Genomic DNA, 22,192 nt, shown 5'->3' on the forward strand with positions numbered 1-22,192 from the left:
ACTAGTAATCAGGAAAAATAGCCAATCTGAAAAATTATATACCAAAAAATAGTTAAATGTCATCTTTTTCTTTTTCTTTAAAATTTAATATATGCAAACATAAATCGTTTAAAAAAATATATATATATTAGGATACTCGAAATATCAAGAAGTCTCATATCTAAAACTTGAGATTATAAACTGAAATTTTAAATTAATCGAGATTGAATAATCAGACACATTTCTCGTATGATTAAATTATGTATATTTTTTAAAGTATAAATAAACTAGATTCAAATTTTTTTAATGTATAATTATATATTGTCAATATATACTTTGTATATATTTTAATTATTTTATATAAATAAAAATATAAATATTAAGGAAAAATGACAAAAATCCCTTTCTTAAGTTCAGTTATTATCCTTATCCCTTATTAGTTTTAAGAATATCCAAAATCCCTCATTTTTAAGTCAAATTAGACGGATACAAAAATGCGACAGATACAAAATTGTGACAAAAAATGAGGCAGATAAAAAAATGTAATAAAAAATGAGACAAATATAAAAATGTAAAAATGAGGCGGATACAAAAAGTACGACAAAAAATGAGGCGGATACAAAAATGTAAAAACGAGGCGGATACAAAAATGTGACAAAAAATGAGACGAATACAAAAATGTTACAAAAAATATACAATGTATCTGCCACCTTTTTATTGTATCACCCTATTATATATCCATATTTTTAGCGATTTTAATAATCAAAAACATATAAGGGACAAATAATTATTTAGCCCTAAAAATATATTACTTTAAGTCGTTTGCCCTATATTATATTATTAACTAATTATACTCATTTCCGCGAGCCCAAGCTTCAAGCCCAAGTCAAATTCCATGAGAAGACTAGTTCTTTCATCCGAAATCGCGTGGTTTGACGAAATGTCTAATACCATTAAATCCCTATTTTTCATGAGAATTACAATTAGTACCTATTCACAAAATGGCAGAGGTTCGTAATTTTACGAACAATTATAGGGCAAAGTTGTCACAAAATAACCGACAATGGATAAGTTTGAAAATAACAAATAGGCAAAAGGGCTTTTATGTAAACTTACTTGAAAGAGGACCACTCCTTTTCCCCACCACCAAGCATCTTTTCCATTTTTTAATTTTATTTTTTTCTTTTGATTTTTGTTTTAAAATTTCTCTTGTTTATCTTAAAAAAAACTATTTTAAATATTTTAATTACTTTTTTATATGTTTCCAAAATATATTTTGGTTTCTTCTACAACGCTTCTTCTTATGATGATTTTGCTGTTACATAATCGATCGGAACAATTATCTTCTCTCTAGAAAACTTCCTATATCTCGATCTTTCTCTCTCTAAATGTTTGAAGTTTCACTGTTTCTCCAGCATTAACCGGTGAGTTTGATTTTTTCTTTTTTAATTGTATGTTTTTTCTATTATATCGTGCTTATTATGCGTTTTTCTAGTGGCCGGAGAATTTACTTCTGATGTATTGATCGGAAAATCATGAATAATTTCAATTGCATTATTCTTCTGTAGCTTCAAATTCAATTTTCTTCATTTTTAGCTGTTTCTTTTTGTTTATAATATGAAATGACTTGTCTGTTTTCGGTGTTGATTTGATTTGGCACTATAAGTGTTACTGGAAAATCTGAATCTGTTCTTTTTTTGGTTCAAGATTGCTGTTTGATTTTATCTACTATAAATATCAAGCTCTTCATGTTTTTTTGTTTGTTGATATTTTGCTTATTTCATATTTTTGACGAGGAGCTTTGAGGTTTGATCATCTTCATTGATGTGTGTTTATGTACTTTTTTTATCAATTACCATGGATTGTTTTTAGTATGTAATTCTCCTTTGAGCACTTCTGTTTGTTGACAGTCGGCACAATTATGGGAAAATAAAACCAGAGACCTCTCAAAATAATTGAAGCTGAATCAGTTTACTATTTAGCTGTTGATGTCATATAGAAATCATTGTTACGACAAGAAAAGGTGAAGTTAATTGCTATATATGTTCATGTATATTGCTAAATCCAAGAGGTGATTCCTGTCTTTAATGTCCCGGTTCTATATCATCATAATAGTAGGCATGGATGAGCTGATCAGAGCAGTTATGGCTCGCCTGATGTGCCAAAGATCCTAAAGAAGGCGATCCCTGTAGTGTTTAGAATACTGGAATAGATTTCGGTGGGTTAGGTAACACAATAGAACTCTTCAACAGAATAGCAGCCTGCATATGCTATTCACTATTTTTGTAGCATCTTTTTTATCTCATCTTGTCTCTCCTTTCTCTCTGTGATTGTTCGACAATTATTCTGCTTTTTATGTTTTTTTTTTGGTTTATATTTTTAATCCTGATTCTTGAATCCTTTAAAGCACTGACGGTAGCATGCGTTATTCATGTTCTACAGCTGTCTCTGACTTCTCTGTAACTTCTTGACAGAGAAAACATAACTGAAGCTCATGGAAAAGAGGCATGTTCATGGTTTGATATTTTGTTGGCTTACTTTATCCAATATATAGCAAGTACCCGACAGAAACCAGTGGCTGCCTTTTAGATGATAACTACTGATTGCAGCTCGTGAAGGCTGCATTTAAGCATGTTGATAGTCTTTCAATTGATTTTCAATTTCTTTTGTGATGAGAGGTGGATTTTTTACCATTTACCGTATCGTATGCTGCACATAAAAAGTGATATATGTCAACAATCACGTGAAGATCACTGTTTCTACAGTGTAGAAACCTCTATCAGGAGGTTAGAGGTCCATTGAAAAAGTGTTGGTCCGCCAGTCATTTTAATCTTAAAATGGAAAGGTAATTTATGTTCACACCCTATTTGGATATTAAGAGGTGGTTTTCCTTTTGATGACCCAATCGTTTTGTACTTTGTTATGTGGGATATTATAATTCCAGATATAGAATATTGAAGGAGCTTGGAGATGGAACATGTGGTAATGTATATAAGGCCATTAATACCGAAACATCTGAAATTGTAAGTGATCGTCTTAGTTTATGTATTTATTATGTTTTATATACCCACACATGTTTTTCAGATTTTTCTCATCTATTAGTTAATATAAGGAGACGTATCATAATCATATTTGCAAAATGTGAGACTTGAGTAGGAAGTTCGCGTCTGACAGCACCAAAAAAGGATATTGATCTGTGCATGTTTGAAGAGTTGCACGTCTAAATTAATAAAATCCTATAGTTATTACTTGTAAGTACCAGAACATGGTAATGCTTGGATTTGCTCCTTGGTTTCCTTTGTAATGGCAAGTTATTGATGCATCTTTCACACAACAGTACTAACATGTGCCAAATCTCAGGTAGTCTGCCTAACCAGAAGGGGCCTTTACCATACATATTAATTTGTGAGAGCCATGTTAAAGTTCCATTCCACTTATAGTCAAGTCATCAGCTTAGTTTTAATCATGCCTATGCTATTTCCAAAAATGAAGAATATTAAAATTTGACCTTTTCACTTTTTTTTTGTTCCCCTTGGAGGGAGTTGACGGAGAGGCTTATGTTGATTGTTTCTCTGCGCTTGTACATCTCACAGGATGTTGATTCCTCTCAAAGATTGTAGCTTATAGTTTCGTTTCATGTATTGTAGGTTGCAGTAAAGAAAATGAAGAGGAAGTTCTATTTTTGGGAAGAATGCATTAATCTACGTGAAATAAAGGTGTGTAGGTTTTCTCTTATTTGGTCTCATATTGATGATCTGAAGTTGAGTATTTAAACATATCTATTCAGAAAAACTATTGTGTTAGAAAAGAATTTCTTGTACATATTTATACATTCTTGGTGCAAGCTAAGCTTTTCAATCTTTCTCTGCGCAGTCCCTCCGTAAATTGAATCATCCTAACATCATCAAACTGAAAGAGATTGTCAGGGAAAACAATGAGCTTTTCTTCATACTTGAGTACATGGTATCAGTTTAAGACTCTTCTCTAGATTTTTGTGTTGCACCTTTCTCATTGTCTGTGCTGCAGAATCTTTCGTTCTGATAACATAATGTACATTTATGTAACTCTGGCAATTAGTGCGTTTAGTTTCAGAATATCAAAATTCTATGTCAACGTGAACCTCTAAACTGTCTCCTTATTAATTGTCTAGGAATGTAACTTGTACCAACTAATGAAAGATCGGCAAAGACCTTTCCTAGAGGAAGAGATTCGAGGATTGATGTCTCAGGTGTTGCAAGGACTTACCCATATGCATAAAAATGGTTACTTTCATCGGGACTTAAAACCTGGTATTGAAATGTCATGTGGTCTATTTACTATCTTTATTTATGGAAGTGGGAAACTAAAGTGACACTTGTTCTGGCTCAGAGAATTTACTGGTGACGAATGACGTAATTAAAATTGCTGACTTTGGGTTGGCTCGTGAAGTGTCTTCATCACCTCCTTTCACTGACTATGTTTCAACTCGTTGGTGAGTTGTCTTCTCTAGTTTGGTGCATCCTTTGTTCCCAAGTGCTTGTAAAAGTTTTGCCTCTGGGCTCTGATGTAAGGATGTTCTAATGTCTTTAAAAGGTACCGAGCACCAGAAGTTTTGTTGCAATCTTCATCATACACACCTTCTATCGGTATGCACTGTCGGTACATTCTTGCAATTTCAGGAGCTTCTTGTGTGGCACACGAGGTCATTTTTTCATTTGACACCAATAGGTTTCAATATGTTTAGAAACTCAAGCTAGCATCCTGAAATTTTGTTCTTGAATCTTGAGGGCCGTTGCAGCTAGTTTGTTGCTTGTCCTTATATACTTGATAATCTAAGTACATTGCGCAGCAGCATATTTCGTGTCTTTTGATATTTTATGGTGATTTTGATGGTAAGGACGTTGTGTGACCTTCCATGGTTCTTTCAAGGTAATAAACCTGCCATGGCTCTTTCAAGGTAATATAACCTTCAATGGGTTCAATGGAGGTTGTGTAAAAGAAAATAGGGGAGTGCCAGGAAATCCTGTGGACCAAGTTCACCATGCCTAAAACAGGCCCATCAAAGCCTTGACTTTAAAATGCTGGTTTGATTCAATAGTAGAACTGGAATATGAGACATTTGCTGGTGTTCTTCTTGAAGAAACTAAGAATTTCTTCAGCTTTTTTTCCATGTTTGTCTAGCATGATATTAGATGAATGTACAAAAAAACTTGGGTCAGTTTTCTAGAACATTGTTGACCAGTGACTTGGCTCCCTTTTCAATTCTTGAACTTATCTTATGTCTATTCACTAATTGACATGCTTGGGTATTTTCAATCTCTTTTCCTTGTATTTTTTTAGATTGCTTTGTTTTGGAATTTTAATGGTCATTCTATGATCTGTCCAAAAACATACATCTCTTTGAACTGCTCTTCTTTTGAAGTTCTCAAACATTCTTAAGTTTGACGGCCTTACATAGAAATTGTTCAATGTGTGGGAAGAACTCTTGGATAACATTTCATGTTTGTTTTTGTTGGTTAATTGATTTTTTTTTGACTCATGAGAATAAGGTCTGTACACAGATATGTGGGCAGTTGGTGCGGTACTTGCTGAGCTTTTCACTCTTTGCCCAATATTCCCTGGTGAAAGGTGATTTCATATCCCATATTGTCTTGCACAAAAATGATGTCGTAGCTTCTTTATTTTGGAGCCTAGACTGCTTTGACCTCAAATGTAACCGACAATTAGGTGATGTAGTTAGTTCTAAGAGCTTGTGGATCATATTGTTCAAATACTATGGGAAATTGGAACTTGATTCGTATCATTTGAAGAACTATTTCCTTAAAGAGTAATCTACCTTTTTCTTTGTCCAGTGAAATTGATCAGTTGTATAAGATATGCTGTGTTCTTGGACCGCCAGATTGGACTAGCTTCCCAGAACTGAGAAGTGCTTCACGGTTGTTTGACATTAATTGTTTTGATGTAAGTCCAGGATGGACTTCTTGCTAATTTCCTGCCAGTTTCTTTTGACCTTAATCACAGACATGTGAATGATCACGTATTTTTTCTTCTTCTTTTTGTTCCCGATAGATTACACCAGCCAATCTGTCTGATTTCATTCCAAATGCTAGCTTGGAAGCTATCGACTTGATCAAGGTATTCCTACTAGCTGCTTCTTTACATTGCTGGCATACTTTATGCACGAAATACGAAGTGGTTCTTTACTGATCTATCCCTCCTTTATGACATAGCAACTCTGCTCGTGGGACCCATTGAGAAGACCAACTGCTGACCAATGCTTACAGCACCCATTTTTTCATGTAAGCCGTTTTATATTATTTGCCGTTAGCTTTAAATTTTTACTGTATTGGCATCCTTCCATGGAGATTAAAATAACCTGCCACTTGCTAATGAATAGGTTGATATGTCAATTCCTCGTCCTCTAGAGGATCCACTGCAGATGAATTTAAGTAGTGTTGGTAAGAACTCGTAAGATACTTTTAGCATCCGTCACTATCCACTTTTAGTTCATGAAGCTATCCTGTTGTGCAGGACCTGAGCCTAATCTTGAGTTGAACCTGTGGGATTTTGGGACAGAAAAAGATGACTGCTATCTTGGTTTGACTTTGGCTGTGAACCCAACTCCCTCTTGTCTAGGTATGAACTTTCAAGATTTTAATTATTTCAGGTTTATTTCTGTATAACATCCCTCTGTCTATGTCTCAATTTGTTGCAACAATTATGATTTGTTCATGTATATTCTGGCTTTTGTAATAACTGACATCTTTGTCATTGACTCATTGTGTCTTCTTCTATCTTGTTTCTTAGAAGCAATACCTACACCGCTTTTGTCCGCTCTAAAAAGGGAAATATATATTCTTGATATGGTGGTAATCCTAGTTTAAGAACGTCTCAAATTTTCCCAGGGAAACATTATTTCTGAAGACATTATACCTGGCTCTTATATCATATAAAACAACTTTAAAGCAAAAAATCATCTTTGTGATAGTATCATTCTTTAAGAGCACGAGGACTGACATCCTTGCTTAGTTTATGTCTTGCCTTAATTTTCAAGTTTTTGTTTTATCGTTGTATGCTCTCTTTTCCAGTTGCAACTTCCTAAAACAATTTACCATAAACCTCATCATGTAGATTTATTTCCAGCAAAGATGGCAAGTAAAAGTCAAGGTGCAGGAACGGTGAGTGTCTTAATTTTTTTAATTTTATTTTACTACTGGGGTCACTGTTTTCAGGATTTCTTCCCGTAAGACTCCTGAGTTTGATAAATTCTTCTAAAAGGTTTTTAACAACATTGGCAGGATATGTTCTGCTCTGGTTTCCAAGATCACTCGCAACACTCAGGTAGCTCATATACTTTTCTTCCTAGTGTAATATATAAATATATTGTTGTTGTGAAGAAATGAATCTTGGGCCTAACTCAACCCAAAAGATAGCTTATATGGGGAGGATTGTCCAAGTCCATATAAGGAGTCCAAATTTTCCTCATCCCACCTATGTTGGACACCGGGACTAAACAGTTTTGTTAACCATTCTGCAATTTTATACAACCTTCTTTTTTCTTTTTGTTATGGGTGTGTGGTTCTATAATAGTATAACTGCCTTGTGTTTTAAGACTCTTGAATGAAACCTAGAATGCTGAAAGGTTTGTCCGCATATTATGGTTCATTCTGGGTATTTAATGTAGTTGGTTGAAATCTTCACCCTTCTATACAATTTTACTTAGAGATGTCATGGCTGTGTTGATCTCTTCTTTTCAGTTTTCTGGTCATTGTTTCCTACTGATCGCCATCAGATATCTACTCCGGTGGACTCCTCATTGTCATTATCATTCAGGTCAGTATCCATTTATCATATTTTCTTTCTGTTAATGGCATAAGTTTTGGTGGGTTTTTGAGTTATGTATTCCCCTGTTGAGAAGAGAAATGAAATCATCCCGCTACCCAGTTTTGGTGGGTTGTTGAGTGATGTATTACCCCTATGGAGAACAGAAATGGAATCATCTTGCTATCCAGTTCCCTTGACAAATTTCTGTTCAATATCATTTCTCATATTAGTGATTGAACAAATCTTAGTCTTCCCAACTGTCCACTACCTTTGCTAAACGGACAGCATCAGATACATTTCCTTTCCCGATAAGACCCAATTGTATTACAACTTTGCATGTCAGTACCGGGGAATGCAAGGATCGGTCTTGCTCTATTGATCAGAAATATTATCTGCATGGAACAATTAATTGAAGCTGCCTGTAGGAAACATGAAACTGAAGTTGTCCCTTTTATTTTTGTCTGCAGCACGATTCCACAGTCAACTATTGGAGCTCCACAATCAACTAGTTTTGGCATGACATCTCTGCAGAGTAACTTCTTGGAGCGCCCCTTTCTGGCTATGTCATCCTCCTTTCAGCAGGGACGTTGCCTTTGAGCTCCTGATTCAACTCTCTAGTTCGATTAAATAAGCAATTATACTAGTATTTAGTTGTAATCTGTATATGTAGTAGTCAGCACAGTTAAAAGTCTATTTACTAGATTTTTTTCCATAATTTTCAGAAGATTCTCTTCTAAAGATGTAGAGCGACCCACACCCCTTTTAGGCGGTGTAGTTGGTGTCCTTGCGGGAACAATCGTATAGAAGATGACTGTTGTAATTATTAAATTAAACCATAATAAACGTGGAGAAAGATACAACTCTAGTTCTTTATTTTAGTTTTTTTTTCTTTGTTAGTTGGATGAGCTGATTGCCTGGCCTTTTGGGTCCACAAAAGATATGATAGCTACTTTTGAAGAACATCACTTCTTGAAAAGTTCAATGTCCAATTTCCTTGGTAGTAGTTCTTGGAGGTAGGGACAATGAAATTTTGAATTTGTAATTTGGAAATTAATAGATCAAACTCAAGAGTTTTCAACACTTTTAAGTTTGTCCACACTTTTGATCTACGACGTATATATAACAAATTATATCTATCAGATTTAACGAGGATCAAAATTTATGGTGAAAACTCACGTTTGGAGGTTTGATTTTCGTTTTCCGCTATTCTTGGTCTATTTCTAGTGTGCAATACAACTTTTTTTTTTTTTATATGAAATTACTGATATGTTTAGTCTACTTTTTATGTGTCTACTACAATCTTTAAAGTTGTAGACTCTAGGATGTAGTGAGACTTATTTGGTGTTTTATGATTAAGCATTTTTGTTCACGGTTATCATAAGATTTAAATAAAAACATTTACAGGAGATTAAAAATGGTCATTTTTGTCAAACTCAAAAGAACCAAAATCAATCAAATCATACTTAAAAGACTAATTTGTACGTACCTCAAATATAAGGGACCAATTTCGTTCGTTTATTTAACCAAATATCCAACCTCCTTAATTTTTTCTAAACTGTAACGTAATCTCCTTATTAATGAATCTAATAACCAATCAACCACCGCTAAATCAGATAACACGTGGCAGAAGCCCGGATAATCTTCCAACAAACACACCTTCACTCTGATTTAAAACCCTTTTCTTAGATTTTGCTTCTTCCACTCTTGTTGGCTAGCATATTTCATCATCAGCTTCTTTAACTCCACTCTTTTCTTCTAATCCTTAGAAAAGTGGATTTTGAAAAACCCAAAATCACAGTAATAGTTCATAGAGTTTTGCAGGCTTACAGTTATGGGTGGAGATACTACATCCCCTCATTCTCCTATCATCCATTCCACTGGTACAATATATTAAAATCTTTCCATATTGTTTTTTTTTGTGGGGTGGGGTGATTTTTTCACATTTCTTGCATAATTTTGATATGTATGTTTGTAAAGTATGGTGTGTTTTGAGAATCAGGAGGTGTCAGGTTCAAATTCCGAGATAAAATATAGTAGGTGATTTCTCCCTATTTGTTCTAGCTGACAGAGTTATTTGCAGGAGGTGATAGAAATCTCGTGAAATTAGTTGAGTTTGTGTTCAGAATTCAGTAAAAAAGAAAATGAGGTGTAGCAGTAGGTTGACGGTTTGGTAAAACTAGTTTTGAAAATCTGATCAGATAACTCACTGGACTAATCTGGACTTGAGACGAACAGTTATTGATTCTTGCATAGTTTTTTTCTTACTTGAAAATCTAGACTTGATGCACTGACAAGGCTGAAAAAAAAGATTTTGACTTTTTTATACTTGCAGAAGAATCATCTCTTGATGAGAACTTCCCTAATAACCCGCTAAGCTCGCTCAGGTATTTTTTGTTACTGGTTCATGTTTTTTCTACAATCAGGGACTCAGCACAGGCTCTGTCTTTGTATGTGTACATGTTTGTTATATTAGTGGTTGGAAATTGGAATGTCTGCAGTGGTAGTGATCGTTTTGGCACAAAAGTAGAGAATATTTCTGTGGATTCGGAGGAATTCGTTAGAGCTTCTTCAGATATAATTGATGAGATGAATAAAAAGCAGATAAGGAATGTATATATGGATGTTCTCAAGAGCTATGAGGAACTGCAGTTCCATAAGGACCATTTGGAGGAAGCCAAAAATAAAATCTTGAGGTACAGTTATTTATGGTAATTCATTTTCTATGTTGTTCTTTTTCTCTGGGAGATAAGTAACTACGCAAATTTTACGATGCTCCTCAAATTTATCAAACTTAATTATTTTGTGGGTGCAGTGTAATTCATGGCCTTGTTTGATTCCTCTTCCACTGTTTCAAAAATGTCATAATGAAATGTTGCATTTTGGGTTTTATTTCTGGACAATTGGCTAAGCTCCAGTAAATGGGAAATGACAACATCTAGTCTCATAATTAAGTTTTGGACTAGGTTGAAAAATAATCCAGAGTCTTTGTCCAAAATGTTAAGTGTTAACCAAATCCTTTTTAGTGGTTGAGGTAGAGATTTGGGAAAAGTAGCAAACATAATATGATACATACAGTGAACAAGAACTAAATTCTGGAACATAATTCTGAGAGACCCTCTTGGGATCCATGCTAGTGAGAATATGAGCATTAAGTTTATCGTACGTGTGGAAGAAAAAAAAGGTGCTTTGGTAGCCTCCACTGCAAGGGAAGAACCATTTTTGAAGCAATACTGGAATCTGGAGATCTCCAAAGGAGTTCATCCCCTAGTTAGGATAGGAGAACTGAGCTAGTTTAAACCGGAATTCGGATTTGGTTCAACGGTAAAATTAGTACAATGTGGGATGTGGGGTAGGTGCTTCACGAGCTTGAGTCTTGCTGCAAACCAAGTCTAGTATTCAAGTGGAGAAGAGGTATTGGGCTGGACCCATTTTTCTCCGAATTTCAAAGTTATAAACAATTGATCTCTCAGTTATTAAAAAAGAGTGTGCAAGATATTTTTATGTTGTAGAAGTATAATGCTCTGGTGTTTACATCAGCTTAAATTCTCATGAGATGCTCAACACAGCTCAGACACGCCGATGTTGTAGTTAACCATGGCAGTGGAAATGCTAATCCTATTCCAGTTTATCTGAGAGGATAAATACAAATTCTTCTTGTTATGCAATTAATGTTCATTCACTTGACCTAGAGAGTAGAGACAGCAATGTGGATTAGTGCCCTGTGACAGAATATTTGCCATATCTTCGCATAATTTGTAACTTAGTTAGCTAGTTATATTTTTGCATAACCTTATCTTACTTCATCTCAGCAGTTATTCAGTTTCTCAATTGTACACATTAGATTCCAGATAGCAGATTATAAAGTTTAAAGTTCTTTGTCTTGGGTTACCTGTAAATACTATGCAATTGTTGAGGTACATGGTAAATGAACACCTGCAGCTACACCCCTGGATCGTGGATTGAGGAGGTGGGTGGAATGAAAGCGAGTGATTACAATATACCAAAAAAGACGACACTTTTGTTGATTGGTCCAAGAGGATCTGGTAAAAGCAGTCTTGTAAACAAGATCTCCAGAGTGTTTGATGATGATCCTTTTACACCAGAAAGAGCTCAAGTATCGTGTATGTTCTCTTTCTCCTTTTCTCATGTAATAAAGTGAAACTAAGATAAAAGATAATCAGAAAGAATGTGTGTATCGTGTTTCCTTTGTTTGTCCTAGATACTAATGCAATCATATTGTTTTTTTCTTTAAATATTAGTTGTCAGATAATTAACTTGTCATAACAACCTCATGGTTCTAAATCTGTGGGTTACCAGATTCTTCTGATGGAGATGGGACATATTTCCTCCATGAGTACACGATGCCAAAAGGTTCAAGTTCTTTCTGTTTGTATGACACACGTGGTCTGTCGGATGATTTGAATGAAAATATTAAAATTGTGGACCGCTGGATGAAAAAGGGGGTTCGTCATGGGAAGCTAATAACCAGGTTTATATGATTATTTTGAATTCCCTTGAAAAAACTTAGGGTATCCCGACTCTCTGAAATGCTCCTTTTGACAGGGATTCTGATGATGCAAATCCGAAGTCTAAAGTTCGCCGAAATAGATACTGTGCCAGTGAGACCAATGTGGTTAATTGTGTCATATTTGTTGTCAGTGCGGTCCAAATTCTACAATCGATGGACAGCGATGATGAAACAAAAAGGCAACAAACTCGAGCTGTTGCTTCAAATTTCAACTACCCTCTCTTGTCATTCAAAGGTATTAATTCACTTTATTGTAATGTTGTTATCACTTCAATCTGTCTTTTGGCTTTTTGAGTGCAGTGTAGTTGATTAAATATTAAATGCATTTTGTTAGTATTAGAAAAATATGTAGACAGGAACACAGTGTACTTGTGTTCTATTAGATAACGGTTAATATTAATTGAAGCTACCTCGATCAGAATATGGGGGAGTTCATTGTGGGTTTACAAAATAATGTTGAAGTAATCATGTGAAGTGTTGGCCCATCCAAAAACAAGTGTCTGATCGACACTAAGTTTATAACATATTTCAGTATCTATCATCCCATTTCCTCTTTCTCGTTGTTGGAGCATATCACAAACAGCTCTTTTAATTTGCATATTCTCACCATCTCAGATGAAAAACCTATTGTTGTGCTCACACATGGTGATTTACTTTCACTTTCGGATCGTACGCGCATCCGCATGCATTTGGGACAGCTGCTGGGTATTCATCCCAAGAAACAAATTTTTGATATCCCAGGTGACATCAAGATAACTTAGCCTGCTAGTACATGAATTTGTTTTAGTTGAACAAAACTCTAACCACCCCGAACCCCCGTTCTATTTTTCTCCTTTTGGTCTTGTGTTTTCAGAAAGTGATGATTTTGCAACTAGGTTGACTATACTCAACATGCTGCGCCATTGTCTTGAGCGTGCTGATAAAAACCTACCCTTCAAAAAAGACCTACCTTTCAAAAGCCCATATAGATGCAAGGTAAGATTATTGTTAGAGCAAATTACATGGTTCATTTATTTTTAGCTGGTTTCATGTCTTTGTTAGGGACTTTAAAGTTCATTTGTCTGTAAAAACGGCGTACTGCACCTTCCTTTGATCATTGATGGACATCTCCCAGATCAAATGGGTATTCAGTCAACACTTCAACCTTCTAGCTAGTGTCTTTTGGGAACCATCAATTTAGTTGAATGTTGAAGCAGTAATGCATAATTACAGAGACGTTAATGTTGGTCATTTTTCACTTGTACGCTTTGCCTCTTGGCAATAGTTACCTATTATGCTACTTCTAAGTTCTATGGATCTAGGGTGTTGCATGTTCAGATGATGTCAAACTTAGGCCGAGTTAAAATGGGTTGAGTAAATAAAGAGTCATGTAGCAATCACTCAAAGTTCACTTGCCTTAGAATGGGTTGAATTGTGAGTCACAGTCAAGCCATCCAACTAGAAATTGCTTCTACAGTTACAGTTGAGTTTCTAAAAATCGTTCACTCTGCAATAAAGTAAAACCACTATACACGAAAGAATTTGGCTGTAACTTTCTTTATTCAATTCATCTACTATTTAACGACCCCCAACTTGCCTGGATTGAGATATAGTTTATTCCTCTATTGTTTGGCGAATCCTGTAGTGGTTAGCAATGTAGCCTGCTGGATGATTGATTTGGGCTGTTCAATTTTTCCACTTTGATGAATGCCCCCCACGACCCACCTAACCTGTTGACACCCTTACTGAGATTCAATTATGATATTGCTATATCTAGTTCATCGATATATATTTGCGCACACAACTGATTTTAGGTATAGATAGCATTTAACTAGTATTATGACATTTAGATGGAAGAAGTACAATGCATGTATTCATTGTTTTAGAGACGATAATTGATTTGTGCTGCTTGTAAAATCTACCATACACTGCATCTACCTACATGTGCTCTTCAATTCAAACTACTGCTTGTTGTGCAATTCAAATCATTTAGTACTGTTTTTGCTTTTAGGGGGCCTTGCAGATGCTTGCAGTACGTCTTCTATTGGCATATGCGTTTCTAGCAATACTTTTCGGAATGGGGATGATGTTCAAGAATACTCTCAAAGCCAAAGTTGCCTCAATTCCCGATTCACAGGTATCACAATCACATATGGACATAGATTGGCATGCAAATACCGTTGATTCTGCACCCAATCTTCAGCCTGAGGCAATGCAACCACATGTAGAAGTAGAGTGTCATGCAAGTGAGGTTGATTCTGTTCCCAATATTCACCCTGAGGCCCCCCAATCAGATGAAAACTTAGATTGTCGTGCAAGTGAGGTTGATACTGTGTGCGATCTTCACCCTGAGGCCCACCAATCAGATGAGAACTTAGATTGTCATGCAAGTGAGGTTGATTCTGTTCGCGATCTTCACCCTGAGGTCCCGGAGTCAGATGATAGCTTAGATTGGGGTGCAATCCGACACTTATGGTCTGACTAAGTTTATTGGTGAGCTCCTACATATAGAGGTTGACGCATACTTTCTCTGTATAAACGGCATTAGCTGTCTTACTTTCCCTGTATATAACAATTTTCAGCAATAATTCTCTTGGAAAAGAGTGACAGCTCTTTAGGAACTCTTTGCATACAAGCGTTGAACTGGACTCTTTTACTACTGTTGCTGTTGCATAAGTGACTATTTAGCATCAATTCTCTCGCTATGAGAAGCACACTTGTCGTGGCGTGGCATTATTATACATATATGGCTTATATTCGTCGGGGCAGTAAATAGACGAACTAGAAAAGCTCTGCGTTTTAACATGCACATAGAAGGAAACTAATAGGTACAGGGATTCAGAAATCAATAATTTGTACTACTATGAAAATTTAACACAAGGTCCAGAAGACGAGTGTAAGCTCTGATTCACATGATACTGAAATGAATTCAATCGGGACTTCAGTAACATTAATATTGCAGAAATGGTTGGAAAACATCATATATATGTGTGCTATAATAAGGCACATTATAAGGCACAATGTGCCAGGTATGGACACATCAATCAATGGCAACTGCATTACAAATGAAAAACCAAGGGCAACTTAAAAATATTGCTGGTATAGACCCTTGCTCATGCTACATATTACAAGGATGAAAAAAAATGGATAAAATTTCATAACCTCATTTATCACTATGCTGTAGAAGTAAAAACAGGACTTCATGTACCGAGCAAAGAACCTCCATTCTTGAATTCAGCGCGAGTTTGCTTCTCGATTCCTTCAGTTTTACCTGAGTCATCCGTACGACAAGTACTTAGCTTGCTGTAGCCTGTATATATCCTTTGGGAAAAGACATCATCTTCCTGCAGAACCAGAGTCTGGGAGGCTCTGCAAAAATTTTGCTCTTGCAACAGGGTCAGTGGAAAATCGACCCAACACAGCAAATGTGGCTGTGTTGCTTCCAAATTTCTCGATTCCTCTAGATATCATACAGGTGTGATTTGCTTCCACAACTACGATAATGTCTTCACCTAAGAATGATGAAACAGTCTCAGCTATTTGTCTGGTTACCCTTTCCTGTACTTGGAGTTTAAAGCCATAAAAATGTACTACTGATTGCACTAGAGGTCTTCCGACCGGGTTGACTCCATCTGAAGAGTGATAACCAATGTGCACAACGCCTTGAAAAGGGAGTAGATGATGTTCGCACTGAGACCAGAATGACAAATTGAGCTCAGAGCAGATGCCATCATTAAAATTACCACCCTGAGGACTTCGAGTGTCTATTCTACTTCGAACAAAGCCATTCAGTTTCATCTCCAAATTAGAGTTTCTAAAGTTCATGAACCACTTCACAAACCGAGATGGGGTTTCTACAAGCTCTTCTCTCAATGGATCTTCACCCAGGGATTTAAGTATTGAATTCACTGCATTTGTCATAGCTGAATTTGCTTGTCCTGGCATGCCACAAGATTGAGATGGGCACCATGATTGGCCAGAGGATCTACGATGAGCATTGTCTATGCTAATACCTCTGAATTTCAGTAGACTCCAGAAATCAGTCCAAACATCAGCATTCCCATCTTCAAAAACACCAGAACCTGAGGTAGCTGTTATCTTTACCCATCCTTGGGAAGTCGAGTCGAGAAATGCTGATTCAAAATTTGGAAAATGAATATGCATACACTGTAGAACCACAGCAACGCCTGTTGGCTTGATTCCATGCTGCAAAGCAGTGCAAACTTCATCAGCAAGGCGCTGTGGACTTTGGAGCCGTTTTGCAAAAATATCAGCAACCCGAGAAAGCTTGCTTAATCCTACAACCCTTTTTCCAGATGGGACATAACCTACATGACACTTAACCTGGAATGGAAGCAAGCAAGACTCACAATACGAAAAGAGATCAAGATCTCGAACAATCACAAGCCCACCAACTCCTCCAGCCTGACCACTTCCACCCTCCAATCCAGCTTCAGGGAATAATGCGCCATGAACAATATCATTCACTTTTTGTTTGTAACCTTCATACAACGCAAAATATGGAAGACTAGAGTCAAACGGTAGTTTAAAACATGAATCCTCCAATCCATCTACAATTGAAACTATAAACATGTTTCATGCTAATAGAAGATGTGGATTTCCTTTTCATACAGCATGATGAGTTCTGCAGTGAACTAGTATAAGATAGATTTCAGTGACTTGCAACAATTTGTTATGATGTAGTCAAGTTCTTGGTTTTCAAAAAATTTCACTGAAGAAAGCCCCACACTTGTTTCAACCTAGAACAGAGATACAGCACTAACCAGCAACCAAGTATTTAAATGTAAACTGCACACAGGAGAAAGGAACAAAGAAGACTGTTTCTTAAATAAACAAGATGAAATTCCTGATTGCATATGAAGAAACGTTGCTCCTGGAGATGCTTCTCTTGACTAGAAAAAGAACACATGATATCATATTTTAGCTTATGCACTGTTCCCACAAAAGAAATTCTTAACTTTTCAATTCCTACAAGTCAGTGATGCATTGTTCCATGATCAAGATGGAAAAGTTTAATCTTTCATCTTTACTTTCCCTCAAGTGTATTGAAGAGACACACACATCAGTTTCCTTCAACTGTGCTTCAAGGATGAGTATCAAAATCGAATACATGGTTGCAAACCATCCAAAGATACAGTTTTGGACCATCCGGAAGGAAGGAACTTGAGATATTCTGAGGGGTTGGAAAACACCACCCTAACCTGAAAACCTTTTAAAGTTTGATGAAATCGTTGCTTCAAATATTCCAGAATAAATATTCCGGCTACACAATGAAAATAATTATTTGGTGTAATGAAGAAAACCAGACCTGAAAGTACTTTTAAAACTCAATTTTAAAATGGTATAAAAGCAACTAAAATATTACTCCTAGAAATGACAAAGTTTGTTTGTCTGGTTTAAAGCTAATTCCTCCACCTTACCCCTTCTCTTTCCTTTTATACATAATAAGGACAGATTGCTCATAATTGCAGAACCCTCACTAAAGGAGAAAAAAAAAGACCAATTCAGTAAATTCTTCAACTAAAAGAATTCCATCTTTCAGCATTTTCCAACAAGGGAAACACACAAACTAACACCATGACACAAAAATGAGCATTCATACTATTCAGCAGTTCTTACTAATAATACAACAAATCCCCACTTACAAGCTTGATGAACATACTCCTTTTTCCCTAGATCTCAAAAAGATAAAAAGTAGAACAGATCCATTGACACAGAACAAATAAAAAAACAAGTATTTCAAAATCCAAAAGGGTGTCAAAGTTTACCTCTTGTTCCTTGTCTTAGAGCCTTAGCAACACGAAAAGGGGTTTTCTTGATTCCTTCCCTATTGATATCTTCACCCAAACCCTGCAATAGGACTCTAACAGCATCCTGAATAACCAGTGTTTCAGGCTGAGTTTCAAAGCCAAGCTCAAAACTAACTTCGTTGTCTATTTCTGCATGATAGTGCCCTTCATCTAATGCGCCCATTGACACACAAAACGAAATAATAAAACAGATCTTACCACCTGAATCACAGGTGATGAATCAAGAACAAGAACAAAAATTGAATCTTTAATTCGAAAGATTTTAGCCAAAGATTCCAAATTTGAGACACCCAATGACCCAAATGAGGAAAATTTGACCAAAATAGGGATGAAAAGGGATTTGTAGGGCTGCTGTTGATGAACATATACTATAGGGATCTGGAGATGAGATGCATATGCATTACTACAACAACTTTGCAGTATTTAAAAAAATGTTTTCTTTTAATAATAAAAAAATACTTAAATAAATAAAAACATAAAAAAAAATTAAAAAAAATGTAAGGTTGCAGTTGATATTGGAATGTGTGGAAAGCTTTACTTAATTCTATCACGGCACTACTTGCTTACAAAATTAAGTTGTACCTTTAATTTAAGGTAAATTATTAAGTTTATTTTTAAACTATTAGCGATTTAAAAGATAATTATTTATTAATTAAAATTAAATATAGTTTAATCTGATACATGACATAAAAATGAATATTTTTTTTATTTAAAATATAAAATTATTAATTTAAAATTTAAATTATTAAATGGACTAAAAATGGGTGGTGCATTGGTGAATGTTGTTATCTTCTATACACCAATTAAAGTGGCCAGTGAGCAGTGACCACTAAACAAACTCATCATTTTGTCTTCTACTTAAATATGGCAAAATCCTCATATTGCTCTTCAATTTCAACTCTGTGGGACCAAATTTACCATTTTTGAAAGCATAAGCATGGCATAGAAATGGATAATAATAATCTTCACTGTGATTTGGTGGAGCTTTGTAAAATGCATGAGAAGACATGATTTCCTCCTTTTAACTTTTGGTGGGGGTAAGGAAGGAGAGAATCGGATTTTATCAATAAAGCAATTTTAATAATTCAAAAATACTTTATATAAATAGGTTGTTCAATGATAAATTTGAGATAAAAAAAATTATATATAATTATGTGGATAAAGAAGGATAATCACAGACTTTACGAGAACATACTTCTATCGATTTCAACCGTATCACACAACAAGCTTTTCCGGCGAAATCACAAGCAAAACTCATAAAATACATTTAGAATTCAAGTCAAATTAACAGTGGCTTTTTTAACGTCAAGTAATGATTAAGTTTACCAATAAAGTTTCTGTCAAGTGATGTTAGCTTGGTTAATTTCTTGCTTTTATTGATAGTGTGTTTGGCGCATTTAACTTGACTTTGTAGTTGGTAAAAAAAAAAAAGATAGACTTTAATTTGCTGGAAAGGATTCTTTTAATTAATTTATTTTTCACACTGGATTCCAATTTTAAAAATGAACTTTTCACCAACCTCAAAAAAGAAAAGTTGGTGATGACCACGATAAAAAGAGCATAAAGAAAAAAGGGGAAGGACTTGAGAAATGATACAATATACATTAAATTGATATATATCACAACGTTCTATATGTAAAGGGTTAAAAACACATTTAAAGTACTATAATTATTGAGTTTTAAAATGTCAGATGTGTGAGTTTACTATTAAACTATTACCAAATATTTATCGAAACACAGCTCAACTATTATTTTTAAATATATTTTATTTTAAAATTTTGTATCAAAACAAATTAGCACAAAAAAAGAAGGTCATGTGGGTATGGGCCAAGGCCAGGATATTTTGGGCTTTATTGTGCCGTAGCCTAGTTGCCAATATTACATTCACAGCCCAATATTGTGACCCGAAATAATAAGAAAGAAGCGAGTACACTCTCAGTAAAGCTCGAAGCCATCAATGGAGAAAAACTCTTCAGTCGGTGCGAAGCCATGGAGTCATCATCCTCTTCACCACCACCATCATCACTTTCAGATAGTACATAATTGTCCATTACATAGCTACATGTTGCAGCGCAACAAACACGTACCGCCATGCCCACTTTTTACTCCTTTTCCATTGCCGCAAAACCCTGAACAAATTACTCCGTCTTTACAGCCAGAAGTTATGAATATGCAGATTTCTGAGCCTAATGTCAGTTTTAACGATTCAGGGTAATTTTGACTCCATTAATTTACGTTACCTTGTGCTTTGATTGAAATTGGGTGAACTTTAATATTGTATTTTCTGCACAGTTTTCTGATATTGCTTGCCTAATATACGGATTCTTAGTTTTAAATAATTTATGCTTGCTAATTTTGTAACAAACTTATGTTTGCTTGCCCATTGAGAACGCACCTCAGCCAATCAAGGTGCAGGATGTTAGTTTACAGTGGTGCAGTGTCTGGTATGTAGCTAATGTCAGTCAGACTGCAATTAGATGCAGCAATGGTTGGACATGGTAAACAGAATTTAGTACTGTAATTGCATATTCTGCTTATAGTGATTCGAATGATTATCCCTGTCTGACAGGTCTATATCCATCCCTAAATCTCGTGGGGTACTGTTTACTTCCCTCCCATTTTTGTAACTGTCACCTGTGTGCTGAGCACAGGTGTTCCTGCACCCCTGAGCGGACGGGAAAGAAAGGATTTTGGGTCAGCAAGTTGAGAAAATATGTTACAAATAGTTTGTTGAAATCCGAAATGACAACTTATAGGAGCATCACTCCCCCAATCCAACAAAATACACCACATCTCTGCTTTCATGCTCTCCTACTTGTCCTGACCAGTTCTCCCAGCTGTCCTTTTCCGTTCCCATAGCCATTTTTCCTTGGCTCAGTTCCTTTGATTGTTATCACCACGAAGTTTTGTCCTTATGTATAACATCTCCGTTTCTGAACTGTGCATGTGAAGTGGTAATACTGAGTTGATTGGGGGACACAAGAAATAGGTGCAAAGTAAATAGTGATTTCTGTGCATATGTTGTTTGTCAAAGAAAACTGAAAAGAGGAGTGTTAGTGGAAATGTGGATGAAGGTTGGTTTTGGAGATAGTTTGAAGGACCGAGTGTTAGTGGGTGATAGTTGAATGGTTAATCTTGTCTATTTGTTGTAATGCTACCTTCGATTGAAACATGAAGCAGGAAGTAACTATTTTAGATTATATTGGAAGATTAAATGGACCACTGCATATAGAATGCGGACGAAAAGGATACAAAAACCACTGACATGAATTTTATGTTTTGGGAATCAAGTAGGTGTTGTAGGAGAAATTGAACCTAGCATGATTCCTTTTTGGTATACATGTGAACCTGTGCGTTTGTAAAGTTACCCTTGTGTTAGAGCTGTCAACCTTAAGGCTCTTTCCATCCTATAGATTTTTAACTTTTTTTGTTGTGTCTTCATCTGAAGAATGATGCAAAATGAAGGTGAGAACTTTGAATATGAAGGTGAAAACTTTGAATATGAAGATGAAGAAGAGGAGCCTATTTTTGTCCTTACAGATGAATGGAGAGATTTCTTTGCCAAATCTGAAGCTAAAAGGAGACAAGGTATTTTCACCATTTCCTTCTTTTTTAACTGTTCAACTTTTGCTAGAGGTGTAGTCAGTAGTGGACTAATGTATTTGATCGGTCTGCAGCGAAAAAACATGCTAAGAAGAAAGGGAAAAGTAAGATCACAAATGGGAACACACCAGCATTGGAGGAGTGACGAATGAAACTGCTATATGTCCAGAAGATAGGACCAGGATAAACCCCTTTAGATAGTTGTAACAAAAGGTCAAATATCTTGATTCTATAGCTCAAGAAATGTGTCTTCGCTTGAGAAGATGTTTTAACTATTGAGTATCACCTGGAGAAGGACTATGAGCTGATGTAATATGCATTTTTCAAATGTTATCATCATTCTTATCATTTATCATCTACGCCTTATAATGAATATTTTCGTGACATCCTTGTTGAAGTATTGTTTCCAACTCATATTAGCTGCGGACTTGCAGTTGCTATTGTTATTTCTGCTTGGTTTTCAAGTAAT

At 35.6% G+C, this 22,192-nt stretch overlaps 4 protein-coding genes across 7 annotated transcripts; 3 read left to right on the forward strand and 1 right to left on the reverse strand.

Annotated features, from left to right (window-relative positions):
• Positions 1-1,093: 1,093 nt before the first annotated feature.
• LOC101253697 (serine/threonine-protein kinase MHK) lies at positions 1,094-8,655 on the forward strand. Of its 3 annotated transcripts, XM_010324795.4 has the most exons (19): positions 1,263-1,403; positions 1,890-2,002; positions 2,454-2,824; positions 2,924-3,002; positions 3,627-3,695; positions 3,853-3,942; positions 4,130-4,268; positions 4,348-4,450; positions 4,552-4,604; positions 5,520-5,586; positions 5,811-5,919; positions 6,028-6,093; positions 6,189-6,257; positions 6,356-6,416; positions 6,490-6,594; positions 7,090-7,136; positions 7,257-7,299; positions 7,716-7,791; positions 8,250-8,655. In XM_010324795.4, the coding sequence occupies exons 3-19, from the start codon at positions 2,817-2,819 to the stop codon at positions 8,377-8,379; spliced, it is 1,314 nt and encodes a 437-aa protein (XP_010323097.1). In that variant the 5' UTR covers positions 1,263-1,403; positions 1,890-2,002; positions 2,454-2,816; the 3' UTR covers positions 8,380-8,655. The 3 variants fall into 3 exon arrangements, with proteins under 3 accessions (XP_004242424.1, XP_019070045.1, XP_010323097.1); XM_004242376.5 differs by lacking the exon at positions 1,890-2,002 and having other exon boundaries at positions 1,094-1,403; XM_019214500.3 differs by lacking the exon at positions 1,890-2,002 and having other exon boundaries at positions 1,149-1,403; positions 2,422-2,824.
• A 652-nt stretch (positions 8,656-9,307) lies between these two features.
• Positions 9,308-14,910, forward strand: LOC101254004 (uncharacterized). The gene is made up of 9 exons (XM_004242377.5): positions 9,308-9,662; positions 10,115-10,166; positions 10,281-10,475; positions 11,722-11,903; positions 12,100-12,271; positions 12,346-12,545; positions 12,926-13,051; positions 13,164-13,285; positions 14,301-14,910. Exons 1-9 carry the CDS (start codon positions 9,614-9,616, stop codon positions 14,772-14,774), a joined length of 1,572 nt encoding a protein of 523 aa, XP_004242425.1. The 5' UTR covers positions 9,308-9,613; the 3' UTR covers positions 14,775-14,910.
• Positions 14,911-15,245: 335 nt separating this feature from the next.
• GCH1 (GTP cyclohydrolase 1) lies at positions 15,246-18,559 on the reverse strand. 2 transcript variants are annotated; one of them, XM_069298719.1, is made up of 2 exons: positions 18,079-18,559; positions 15,246-17,511 (listed from the first exon to the last, which is right to left on the reverse strand). In XM_069298719.1, exon 2 carries the CDS (start codon positions 16,880-16,882, stop codon positions 15,626-15,628), a length of 1,257 nt encoding a protein of 418 aa, XP_069154820.1. In that variant the 5' UTR covers positions 16,883-17,511; positions 18,079-18,559; the 3' UTR covers positions 15,246-15,625. The 2 variants fall into 2 exon arrangements, with proteins under 2 accessions (XP_069154820.1, NP_001234141.1); NM_001247212.3 differs by having other exon boundaries at positions 15,246-16,791; positions 18,079-18,517.
• Positions 18,560-19,949: 1,390 nt separating this feature from the next.
• On the forward strand, positions 19,950-22,120 carry LOC101252895 (uncharacterized). Its single transcript, XM_004242373.5, has 3 exons — positions 19,950-20,331; positions 21,569-21,708; positions 21,798-22,120. The coding sequence occupies exons 1-3, from the start codon at positions 20,078-20,080 to the stop codon at positions 21,866-21,868; spliced, it is 465 nt and encodes a 154-aa protein (XP_004242421.2). The 5' UTR covers positions 19,950-20,077; the 3' UTR covers positions 21,869-22,120.
• The last annotated feature ends 72 nt before the right edge of the window (positions 22,121-22,192 follow it).

This window comes from Solanum lycopersicum, chromosome 6, assembly GCF_036512215.1.
Source record: "Solanum lycopersicum chromosome 6, SLM_r2.1".
NCBI lineage: Eukaryota > Viridiplantae > Streptophyta > Magnoliopsida > Solanales > Solanaceae > Solanum > Solanum lycopersicum.